The 13,773-nt window shown below is 32.7% G+C and overlaps 1 protein-coding gene across 1 annotated transcript; it reads right to left on the reverse strand.

The window, feature by feature from the left end:
• Positions 1 to 2,341: 2,341 nt before the first annotated feature.
• Positions 2,342 to 3,766, reverse strand: LOC141596886 (putative germin-like protein 2-1). Its single transcript, XM_074417164.1, has 2 exons — positions 3,592 to 3,766; positions 2,342 to 3,124 (listed from the first exon to the last, which is right to left on the reverse strand). The coding sequence occupies exons 1-2, from the start codon at positions 3,725 to 3,727 to the stop codon at positions 2,532 to 2,534; spliced, it is 729 nt and encodes a 242-aa protein (XP_074273265.1). The 5' UTR covers positions 3,728 to 3,766; the 3' UTR covers positions 2,342 to 2,531.
• Positions 3,767 to 13,773: the final 10,007 nt, after the last annotated feature.

A 13,773-nucleotide genomic window follows, 5' to 3' on the forward strand; every position in this document is an offset into this window, starting at 1 on the left:
GATTTTTCTCACGGGCAGAGATCGTTCGATCACATGTAATCCGAAGACCGAACTATGGTCTCCACTTGTTTAATTTGTCCTTATGAACATATATCTTGGATTCATGGAGGTGTATATTATTATTGAAACCATGTTCCTTCATCCGGGTTTGAATAAGATGACGAAAACCCGCAAATATTGATTATAAGGGATTTAAGTCGGATTTAAAGACGATAAACTATTATGAATTATGTATTTTTTGATAACTTATACCTTGAATAACTCACTTTTTTAAAACTTATACCTAAGATAACTTTCCTTAAAATCTTATACCTAAAATAATATTTTTTTCCAAACTTGATACCAAATCTCAAAAAAAGCACCGAATTGACGATCTTGTCCTTACTAATTAAACACCATCATCCTTTTCCCGCCTATTAATCCACACATCCACGATTACCACCACTAAAACCCATCAAATTAATAAGGGCAAAATCGTCAATTTAAGGCATTTTTTAAAGATTTGGTATCAAGTTTGTAAGAAAATGTTATTTTAGGTATAAGATTTTAAAGAAAATTATCTTAGGTATAAGATTTGTACAAACGAGTTATTCAAGGTATAAGTTATCAAAAAACCCTTATAATTATTATGCGAATGAAATATGAAGAAAATAAGAAAAGACGGAACAAAAGAGACGAATTAACAAAGAACAAAGGAGGAAGAAGAAAGGCGAAACTGCCGCCCTCGAGAAGAGGCGCAGCAGGTCGACCCTTTAAGAGGCGCAACAATTGCCGCGTTTCTTCTCGACGCCTCTTGTCTTACGTTAATCGTAAAAATAGGTTTGACAAAGGGTTTTATAAATCGGTTTTAAACATATTTTTGACGTAAACCTTACATTAATCGATACAATAATAAAATACAAAAATGAAATATGGGATTTACACCCTCGGATTTACATGTTTGACGAAACGAGATTAACTAAGTTAACGATTAGTGATTGCTCGACTCGAATGTATGATGAAAGTGTCTCGTTAGAGGATTTAAATTAGATTGATTTGATTAATTGAAGTAGAGTTGGTCAAATTGGTCGGTCATGCAACGAGACTGGTACTCAGAAGGATCCGAGCTTAATTACGTGGTCGATTGATCAAGTACGTAGACGTCAATAAGCTTAGAGCACGGTCTTAGAATGCAAAGGGAGAAGAGAAAGGCGCACACTCGCGTGAGAAATAAGGGGAACAAAGGTCCCTATTTATACTAATCACACGGAGGAATTATGGTATGACTGAAACTTTGGAAACAAATCTCGAAAAGATATGAAAATATGCAGAAAAAGGGTTGGGGAAGAGGCGCAGCAGGTGCTACGTCCTTTCCCCAGAAGTTTCCTCCTGCGGAAGAAAGATTTTCGCGTTTACATTTATGGAATTGCGGTAGATCTCAACTTTCTTATTATTTTAAAATAAGATTTCGAGATATATTTTGCCAAAAGGTGAAAAGATTAAAATTATGGAATAGAAATATCAGGAATATTTCAGAACATTCTGACTCGGCATTTTAAATGGTTTATTAGAAAATGAAGACAGTTTTTGACAAGGACTCCAAATGAACTCTAATTACTGTCAAAACGACCGTAATGGCGCGTAGATGACGACCAAGGATTAAACACAAGTATTTGAGTTATTACTTGACGATAAACTTACAAAGTGTCATAAATCGTTCCGTGTACCAAACATGCGGCTCAATAATCACCGGGCGGCTTGCGGTAGATGCAGAAATGAGGTATCTACACAAACCTTTTGGTATGTGACCAAAGGGTCGTTTGACCTTCCCATGTTTGCACACAAATGAACACTCTTCTAAAAAGTGAAAGAAAAAAACAAGTTCTGTAAAGGTCTTAAATGAGTTTGTTTATTGGAGAAGGAACATGTGAAACAAACAAAAGAGACAACCTTTGAGTGAACAAATTTGGAAAGGGACAAGCTTGGTTTTCATAAACCAAGGGAAAGGTCTTTTGCTAATTTGAGTAAAACCTTTTAGGATATTTAAATGACATATTGTTTTCTTTAATTTAAATTAAACACAACTTGAAAATAATCAGAGATCGATGTATTTGTTCAAACAAAGACATTTGAAAATTAAAATGGAAAAATTCATTTATGTGATACAGGTATGAGTAACAGTCATACTCACTATAACCAGACCGATGAGCAACTGTTGCTTGATCTTTATATCAAATCAAAGGTAAACAATGATCCGAACATAGGAAATATTAATAGAGTTGCATTAATAATTGCCAGTTTCTTAATGAAGCACATAAATTATTGTAAGCATTTATCTATATTTTGATAAAAAATCTAGATAGATCCTTAAAAAGAAAACAAATAGATATAAATATTGGCATTACATAGAAAAATACATGTGCTTCTAACACTTATTCCGTAGTCTAAATTATGAGACGATGATAGTAAAATTCAGTAGTTGATACTAACGCACTATATATATATTAGTGGCGCCAGATTAATAATTACTATCCTTATATTACTGCAATACTTCATATGGCCTCCGCTATAAGCTTCATCCACGATCTTCCGGATTCAATACTAGCGTCTTGGTCAATAAACTGATTCTGAAGTTTGTGTATCACGTCCTCATTGACCTGGAATGCTTTTGTAAGAACGTCACTAAAAATAGTTGGTGCAGTCCCGAACATGGCATTAGGAATATTAATTCGACCCGGATTTTGGCTACCAAAGCCGGCTACAGCCAACGCATCTGTCTTACCAATATTCAATTGAAAGTGTATTAAACCTTGAGGGAAAACCACGATGTCTCCCTTTTTAACGATGGCATCGTATAGCTTGTTGTTAGTTGTCACAAACCCGACGTATAGGGTCCCCTCTAAAACCGCAAAAATCTCCGAGCCGAGAGGGTGTATATGAGGCCCGTTTAGACCGAACGGGGCAATGTCGATTCGGCCTATGGCTATACCTAGAGTGTTTAGCGCTGGAAATAAAGCGTCGTTGATTAAATGTGCCGTTGCTCCTAGTGTGTTACTTGTGTTTCCGCGTATGTCAAACCCTTTGTACAAGAAATCTTGCATGGTCACGTCCTTGGGATTCTTGCAAAATTTTCCATTGACAAACACTGAAAAATAAATGAAACCAAGTTAGTATTAATAATGTTTTTTGACATGGTAATTATATTCAGGCTATAATTTTTAATTACTTAGGGTTTATAAGTCTTATTGTATGAACATATACATTCTCCGTAGTCCATACTAGTCATATTTTTCGTTAACTTTCCAAAACATTATGAAGTAAAAGTTTATATAGATGGAAAGTCAAATGAAGCGTAAATTCTCATTTTTAGACGCCATTTTCGTATGAAGCAAGGATTCTGACGACTATATGTGACCATTTAAAAGTCCCTAAAATAGTCACTTTTTTCCCTAAAAGAGTGACCATTTGTAAATGGACACATATAGTAGTACGTCCATCTGAAGTTTTCAAACGAAAATAACCGTATAAAAGAAGACCTACTGAATATCAAGCGTGCATTCATGAAAATATTACTCCCGTAGTTTAATAATAATGAAAGAACAGGGCATGCACCTGAGGAATTATAATCGTCAGCACCAACACAAAAGTCCTGAAGAGGAGAAGGATCAGCTCCATTAACAACGTGAATAAAACTAACAAACGCCATGCAAAAACCAATCATGGCTAACATTATTCTATTCTTCTCCATATTAAATTATTATTATGTTAATATAAAATAAAATAAGTTGTTGTGATTATTAGTTCAGAAGGAGACTCATTTTTATAGTGGCAAGTTCCCTTACTTAAGAGGTAACCAACCACCAAATTTTGTACAACTATCATTATTATCATTTGTATCATTTGTGCAACTATCGTTATTATTATCACTGTATCATTTGTACGTCTAAAACGTGAATCACAAAATCTCATTTGTGACGGCACGTATCCGTCATTTTGGAGTGACGGATACCATTTTTCCTCACAAATGACCCAAATAGAGGAGAGAGGGAAACACATGGGGGTGCCCCCACCTTGTCCCCCCTATTCATTTTGTGGGTGACATTATCCGTCACTTATCTCATTTGTGACGGCACTGTATCATTTGTATGTCTAAAACGTGAATTGCCTGCACCTTTGTTTGCTTATGTTTATGGGAGATTTTTTTTTATCTCGGACTTTTCTCAACCACCCCTGTTAATCTGTTATTATTAGCGGAGATTAATTTTTTGGTTGGGAGCTCCAGGCCGTATGATAGTTGGGGACCGGACCGTACCCTACGAATTACCACTTATTCACATTAAAATTAAAATAAATTATTTGGACTATTTTCTTCTTTTCAAAAAGTCGAAACTTTGTAGGTATTTTATGATCAAATGTAACCACAATGATCCAGCTAGCTAGTTTTACAACTTATGATAACTTGTTTTCCAAAAGTGGTCACATTTGACTGTAAAATGGTCTCAAAATGCCATTTTTTTATAAAATACCAAAATGGCCCGTCTTAAGAAGACCAACTCTAAACTTAATTGTTTTATAGTGGAGTAAATTTTTACAACATTATTATGAATAAGAGGTATTCGCTATTCATATTAACATGCCAAGAAAGATTGTCATATTTATAGCGAACGGTTAATGCCCAGGGGCGAATCTATAAGGGTGATGGGGGTGAACTCTCACCCTCATTAATTTTAGAAAAAAAAAAAAAAAATTAAAACAATTAAAAAAACTATTACCAATTGTATTTTAGTGATGAAGATGAGCAGATGATAGAGGAGATGCAAGGATTTTATTTTATTGATCGTTTTCTGGGTTTGGGTCGCGACTTTTTGTAATATTATTTATTGTTTAGTGCAGGACCGTCTCCGAGATTTCGGGGCCCTGTGCAGAATTTTGAAACTGGGCCCCGATACCACTATTATTTCCGTTAATGCTTGTATATAAATTTAATTTATTTTATTACAAGATCTATTTTTGAATGTACGGGAACGATAGTTCATTTCTTTCATATTATTATACAAATATAACGTAAATATTCTATTAATATGGTTTTCTAGACAACTTTGCGTATTAGAAAGAAAAAAAAGATTCAAGAAATAAAGCAAACATGCTTAAATGATGTTAAACTAACAAATATGGGATATAGTCATAACTCCGTCATTAAATGTAATCTTAAAATTTAAAAAAAAAATCAAAAAAAGTGTAGTTATGGAGAATTGAACCTGGATGCATGAAGATGGAAAGCCCAAAAAAAACACATGCTAAACCATTGTGCCAGTGTATATTTCATTGAATATTAACCTCACTAATTACCATATATTCTTAATTTAACTTTATTAGGCCCCCAAAAATCGGGGCCCTGTGCGACCGCGCGGCCCGCACACCCTAAAAGCCGGCCCTGGTTTAGTGGTGGGACCGTGGAGATGTGGCTTATAGGTAGACAAATGGATCGTGTTTTTTTTTAACTAGGTATTCGGGCCTTTTCGAACTAGCTTTATTTAGTATTAAAATTTATTTTCAATTAATAAAACTATTTAAAGTTGAATAATCATAAATTTATCATTAATATATTTTTTTTATAACATATCTTAAAGTTACGATCAAATAAATTATGAGACAAATTCACTATTCCTGCTATTTATATTTTACTTAAATTGATTAGCTAATTTTTTATCATAAAAACCGTGCAGATCAAATTTGTGCATATTGTGAGCATTTCAATTTTATGAATATATCCAAATAAAAGATTAATTATATCCATTTATAGTTCAAGATACAGCTATAGAATAGACTATAATAATAAACCCTAAGTATTCTTAAACTTTACGCGGAAAAATTTGGAGATTCACCTATTACTTTAGTAGATAGGGGATTACTACATCGACCGAGGTTTTTATCATACTATTAAGTATTAATAACGTTGTTTTACCCATATTAAACATAATATAACATTAAAATATATATAAATAAAAATATAGCCAAAAAATCTTGTAAAACAAAAATCGACCGCGACGAGCATTTTGGTCCGCGACAAGTGGTTTGGGAGCGATTGCATGCCACCGCGATCGCGACCGATACCGAGATTTAAAACCCTGACACCCGTCACCCCCGTTCTATAAATCCTAGATTCGCCACTGGCTGTGTGGTCTACCTCCTGAAAGAGAGGACGACTGATGAACCAATCCGTGAATAACGATATTTTTAATCAGATTACTAACATTCCAGTGCCACATAATGATATTCCGGATACCCTCATTTGGGGGTTGTCCGTAGATGGAAATTTCTCTACCAAAACAGCAACTTGGTTATTATGTAAGGATTTGTCGTCACTTCCCAATCAAAAATATAATTTATAAACCTAATTAAAAGTAGTATTTATTCGGGTGTCGAACACAAAGATGGCGGGGGGTGTATACTTAGTCCGTTTAAGTCCTATTTTAGTCAAACAAAAGTAAGAGGTTGATTAAACTGTAAACTAAGATGCAATAAGGTATAAAATTTAAACTAAATGAAATTGTTTTTTTAATTAATAAGGGGAGGCTAAGGTCTTTGGGTTCACAAAGGGTAATTAGGGGAGAAACAAGGTCTAACAAGAGAAGGGTAATAATAGTGGTCAAGAGTTTAAGACTAACTAGTATTGGTGCCCGGCTTCGCCCGGGCTACCTCTACTTACCATTAACTTTTTTTTTCATTAAATAAAATTACTTAAAGTTGCATAACCCATAAATTCATCATTAATATATTTTTTTATAAAATATCTTAAAATTACGATGTAATAAATTTTGAGACAAATTCACTACTCCCGCTATTAATATTTTACTCTTATTAATGAAACAATAGTAATAACATTTCACTGCTTGCCCGTAATCATTGTTAATTTCACTACTCCCGCTGTAATTATTGTTACTGTCACTACTGTCGCATTAATATTGATAATTTCACTAATACCGCCGTAATTATTGTTATTTTCACTATTTCCGCATTAATATTAATTATTTCACTACTCCCGTTGTTTCTACCACTCCCACTAATCTCGTTGATAATATTGTTACTTTTATTATTCAAATGAGTGATTACTATCATATAACTATATCCAATGATACTTCAATTCTTTTCTTTACTGACGAAATTACTTTCACTACTTAGACATGCAATTTTAAGAGGATTATATATTTATATAAATATATTACATATATGCATTAAATCAAATCGAAAGAATTATGCAATATTATATATTATGGAATCTAACTTGAATTATTTATAACCTACTTATTATATTTTTGTATGCTAAATAATTAATATATCTATATATCTAATAAACTATAAAGTTTAATAAAATTGTATAGATTTTAAATTTAATATATAATTTTATGATGATAATAATTAATACCATAAGTGTGCATGTTTATACTAATTAATTATTTTATTTTAAGAAAATTGACTATCTTCTAGTTTTCTATAAATATTTAGCAAAATTACCAGACATCTCCTTTCTTTTACTCTCCTTGAAATTGACCATCTTAATTAATTATTTTATTTTAAGGAAATTGACCATCTTAATTAATTATTTTACTTTAAGGAAATTGACCATGTTTAGGAAAATTACCAAACTTCTATATAATTTAATTTTAACCCAAACTATATAATATTTGCATTGAGATCCCTAAATCGGGTCCATCACACGGTGTTAGTGATTTAAAACTATATAGTATAATTAATTTGTATAACTTTATTTAATTACATTGAAGTCCCTTGGTTTCTGGATTTAATATATAGTATTGATTTCTTAGTCACCTTAAGAAATATATGGCCGTATAGGCTAAGGTCAACTTAAGCAAAAAAGTTGTTACAATTAACGATATAATTAGTAAAAATATAATTTAAAATTTTAATATCCTCTCAGATCTGGACAGATATCCAATCATCACCGAGAATTAATTTGGAGCAAAAATTTCCGGCAACTATCTACCGGCCGCCATTTCATTTTCGGAAGGTGGCAATGATAGGCTACCATTTAATTTCCGTTACCACAAGTTCGTTTTTATGGCCAAATTATCATCATAATATCATAATAGAACGTAGCCTTGAATCGAATCGCCAAATAAATTATTTACGATAATAACAAATTCATAATTGGAATAATGGGCTAACATCCATTCACAACAGATTCCAATGAGCCTACACTTTCTCATAATCACCAATCAACAATCGTGCAAGTCCAGAAAAAACCTGATGTAATTAAAAGACGATTTGAAAGTTTATTACTATGGAAATAAATTTTACATAAGATAAAATTCGAGTCAACTAAACAAACTTGGTCAGGTCAGCTCCTACCTATGTGGGTCGGGTCAGATCCATGTGGGTCAAATGAGGTCAAACACACGTGGATCAATTCGGGTCAGACCCATGTGGTTTAAGTCGGGCCAGACGCATATATTAGGGTTAGAACCATTAATTTCAACTCGATTCAGCTTGACTCAATTGTTTCGGGTCAAGTAGGACCCGAGATTAATTAATTTCACAGATCACTTTACGAAATTATAACATTTCATAAATTAATTTATTAAAATTACAAGTAAAAAATCCTATTTACTTAAATTAATTAATTTAAAATTCCATATGTGAAAAAAAATAAACAATTGCCAATCAACAAGAAAACTCAGATCTGAGTATTGAGAGCATTAAATGTCGATGCTCTTATTCAAACGCCCGATCAATTACAAAGTAAAACGGCAAGAGAGAGAAGTAAAACGTTTTCACTAAAAAACATACCGATAATGTCGATAATGTCTTTTTTCTCAATTGAATCCTCCTACTACACCACTTAGCTCCACCACTACAGGTATATATCTATCTCTATTTGTTATATATCATAGTTAGTAATGCGCGTTAACATTTTAATTCATAATTGTTTATAATAACGTGATTTAGGAGGTATATGTAGTCTAACCGACGTTGTTGAGCGATTGGTAAGAGATCTATGTGTCGAGTATGCTGAACCTTTAAATGAAATTCTTCCTTCTATAACTCCAAATGAAGAAAGACCAGGTCGTTATGTAATAAACTTATCTTATTCACGTGGAGACTGTTCACAAACTCAAGAAAACTCATCCGTTGACTTTAATTAATGACGGTAAGTATATTTTAAATATTTTCTTCGGTATTTTGTGTTAGTAAATAATTGAATTTGTACATAATAATTATTATGTATAAACTTTTAACGTATAATTTTAATATATTATATATCATGTTATAACACCGAATTCGTACATTAATATCACGGATTTAAAACATGTGCAAGTGTTAAACCCTTATATGTTTTGTACGTGTTTTAACCTGTTATCATTATAAAACAAATAGAGTATAAAATATTCATGTATTTTGATTTACATTTTTAAATGTTAATAATTATATCAATGATCTTAAAAACATATCCGTGCAATTTTGCACGGGTTGAAAACTAGTAGTTTTTAATATTTATTAGTCTTTTTGTAATACTACTATCTCATAGAACTATTATTATACTCGTATTATATACTCCCTCCATTCCTCTTTCTGATATTAGTTAGGAAATTTTGACTTTTTTATATTGTTTTTCTCACCTCTTAGTTTTAGGTTAATAATTTTTTGTAATATTTCGGTATTGTGTAAGTGTAAGGCTAATGATTTTACAACATACTTGGCATGACCATTCTAAATAATCAACTCGATAACAACACACCCGAAAATGACTCCGCATCTCACCCGACTTGAACTCTTAAAATTCTAAATGACATGATCCAACTTGACCTAACATGCGCCCGACTCGCGCGACTTGAACCCGTTTGCTAGGTTTACTTGTAGGCATGAGTACTTGCATGGATACAGAGGTTCGACTTTAAAATTACCGTTAACTAATGATGGTGGAATTCTGGATAAAAGAACACATATAACTAAATAAGAAAGGTTGGGCATGAGTTTTTAACATAATAAAGCATCTGGTTTTACCTAATTTGGGTATTAAATTTGTCGAACAAATATAACATTCTAAAAGAGCAAAACCACCTTAAATGTCAAAACGACACTGAAAAACCGTTAAGAATAATAGATAAATATCATTACTATAATAATTGATAAATAAATACCGCGAACAACGATAACAAAGAAATAATGAATCCGAGTGATACGAAATCCAACTGACTTCATAAGTGACCTGAGTCGTGTTACTCAATAGGCATTGTGTCCCGAAATTGATAAAAAAAGAACCTATGGTTTCAATAATATAATACAGTACAAAGTATGTTGGCTAATATTATGAGTTCAAGTCCTGTTTGTCAATAAACATGATTATATGATTTTCTTATTGGAAAATATATCAATATCTCAAATAAAAACCATTGGTTCACCCTGCATTAGAATGAAGAAAAGTAAAAGAAATAAAAAATTATAATTAATGAAGTTTATGGTTTCTGTGAAGCGGTTAATCTCCCTTAAAAACGGGTCAAAGTAACATTCCACATGTTAGTTTGAGAGTTTTCAAGGTTGGATCTCGGAAGCAAAAATAATACAATTAATTTCATAGCTTGTGTGAGATAAATACCAAACATTATTAAATATAAAAATTGTAGACCATTATAAGAATGGTCCCAAATCACAATGTAGTGTCAAACAATATTAAATAAACGAAATATGTTGTCTTCCAACAAAATATCTGAAAAACATGGAAAATAATCGTTAGAAAAATACTAACTTGATTAAGAACTCAATAGAGTATAATAGAACAACATGAGAAATTAACTCATACTACCAAAGACAAATTAAACAAAAACGTAGTCATACACATTAATTTGCAATTTGAAATATATTGTTCAGTGTATTTATAAAATTTGTTTTCCAGGTTTGTACGTAGGGTTTAAATAATACAAAAATCTTAGATGTTTTCAAATAGAGGAAACTGAAACGTTGTTAACTTCTCAATCCTTGTTAGTAAAACTTTATCCCAATAAGAAGATATATATTTTAAAGAAAACTTTATCCCAATAAGAAGATATATATTCTAAAGATATATTTTTATTTTATTTTTATTTAGTGTTTTACAAAACTTGGAGACTCTCTCGTTGCCTGAAAAAAGCTTCTTTTATATATATACACTAGTTGGAAAGCCCGTGCGATGCATGGGGCTCCTATTAGGATTATTTGTAAAAATATATTTTTAAGTTAACAAAAAAGTTCAACTATATTTAAACATTGATGAAAAAAAATTCATCGTTGTCATAGTTGATTGATGAATTATTAGTGACCGTAAAAATTTGACATTCAATAGTATTTATAACATCAAGTGATTTAGTTATAATATGTACTTTGTTTTTCTTTGTCGCAAGCACAACTGGTTTTTAATTTAATAAAAACGCTCTCTCTGTAAAGATAGTGCAACTTACCAAAATGAATCCTTAATAACGAAGACAGACCTTTATGAGTCTTGTAATTATATTAACCTACAACAACTAAATAAAACTTAATGATGTTACGTAAAACAATCATCATAATTATATATAGTGTGTTCAAAGAAAATGTTAGATCTCTTAAACATAATTTTACCTTGATTATATATATATATATATATATATATATATATATATATATATATATATATATATATATATATATATATATATATATATATATATATATATATTTTACAATTAAGAGTATTTGCTCCTTATAAACTTCTCGCAACATCAAATTCAAACTGAATTCTATTAGAATTATTAGTCTCTAAAAAACAATCAAAAATATCTGTGATTCTACAAAAAATTCACGGGGCAACATCATTTATTAGTTTTATGACATCATTTAAAATCGTTGACTTACCAAGTTAGTATTTTATGCATTACCATGGTCTGTTAATATAAAACTATTAAATTTAGCAAAAAGTCAAACCATGCTGAAAATGAGAGCAAACAAAATGTTGGGAGTTGATTTAGATGAGGAGTGATTAATCATCAGTTCCCCTCACAAAAGCGCAACAAAAATGTTGGCATTTTGTATTGACTATATCAGTTGTATAACATTCACATATAATTGGATTGTAGCGTTATTATTCTTATAATCTCGCGCGTCATCGGTTTTTAGCAAAAATAGTCTCCCTTGGATGACGTTGTTCTTCACGCTTCTACGTAAAGGTGGCCATTAATAAAAACTGGTTTCAGCACATAAATTCCAACATGATTAAGTGATTGCCCCTGACTCTTATTTATTGTCTGGCGTAGCATAGCCTCAATGTATATTGTCTCTGCTTCAGAACGAAAGGAATCATTGTATCCGAGAAAGTCATTCTTATGCTCAGTTCATACATTTTGCCAACTTTGAAACCCGTAATTATCTTCCTTTCTATTTTAAATTTCCCAAGACGATTGATAATAAGACAATGTCTCTTTAGATAGTCCTCTTATGGAGTTGATTGTAACACCCCCTCATACCAAGGTGCCTTACCAGGACTACCCTACCATGAGAGTGCGTTACCATCTCGGTTGCCCGAGGTTAGTACATATCAAAAGCGTCTGAACTGAGCACATTTATTAAAGTAATGTAAAATGCAAAGTTTACAATATCCAAAACCAAATACTGTCTAATGAAATACAACTTCAAAGTCTTAATAATAAAAGAAAAACTCGCTAGGACTCAGACAGTGATGCTATGACTCGTGGTGGCAATTCTCCCAAGATAATCCCCAAGCTCTCACTAGCAAAACCTGTCAAGCCTGCTCACCATCCCCGAATGGATCACCGCAGATTCCACAAACAACAACGGGGTCGATTATGCAACAAACAAGACAAACAAATGCAATACTCGTCTGATCATCATCAACTCCCAATCACCCAATCTCACATAGTAACCGACTACACACTAAAGTGTGTAGCCCCGCCAGATTACCCATCGCAACAGTAATCCTCGCCGCCGATGGGTGACCGCAGCCGATCCCACCTAGTCCAGCTCCTCACGAGCGACAACGATCCCTGTCCCTTAATGTGCACATCCCCTCCCGTGGCGGGTTCCACGGAGGGCGAACTAGGGTGTGAAGCCACTCCCGCAAGTGACTCCACCATAATCACAATCATATGACATTACTGTCATCTCAATCCCCTCACACCAATACTGTCAAAACAATCTCCATACTACGATGATCAACAGACAACGATAATTATAACAACATGTCATGTAAAGCACAGTAAACTGAGTAGGGAAACCCTACCTTAGCAATCACAAAGAGATGCAAGCACGGACAATCAAAAAGGCTCCTCTACGAAGTCTTCTCCTATACAATGATCACACAACACAATTACACTTTGTACAATTCCCGACATTCCCTTCCCATATAAATGTACAGTAACCCACAAAGATGCAATAATTGCAAAGATAGAACTTACCAACAATGCAACAAGAACTTATACGCAAGAATCTCCGCAACTATCCACACAAATATGCTACGAAATGCTCAATGAAGGGATTAGGGAATGATTTGGGTATGATTAGGGTAACGTAGAAATGATAATGCTGTGAAAAGTGATATTAGAAACTGACGCGGAAATATAAAATACCCTAATCACTCTTTAATCAAACCATCAAAATATAACTTCGCCAAACCGGACACTCGGTCGAGTGCAACAACACTCGGCCGAGTGTCCAATACTCGGTCGAGTATTCACTATACTCGGCCGAGTATTCCTCGGCAGAACCGAAATAACACGCACTAAGAGCACTACTCGGCCGAGTAGGCTC

Source organism: Silene latifolia, chromosome 1 (assembly GCF_048544455.1).
Source record: "Silene latifolia isolate original U9 population chromosome 1, ASM4854445v1, whole genome shotgun sequence".
In the NCBI taxonomy this organism is placed as follows: Eukaryota; Viridiplantae; Streptophyta; class Magnoliopsida; order Caryophyllales; family Caryophyllaceae; genus Silene; species Silene latifolia.

What these genes read in the sequence shown, in the direction of transcription:
- LOC141596886 (XM_074417164.1), bottom strand. Translation starts at nt 3,727, where the DNA reads ATGGAGAAGAATAGAATAATGTTAGCCATGATTGGTTTTTGCATGGCG. An exon ending in TGACGATTATAATTCCTCAG is followed by an intron (nt 3,125 to 3,591) that starts GTGCATGCCCTG and finishes TTTATTTTTCAG; the next exon opens with TGTTTGTCAATGGAAAATTT.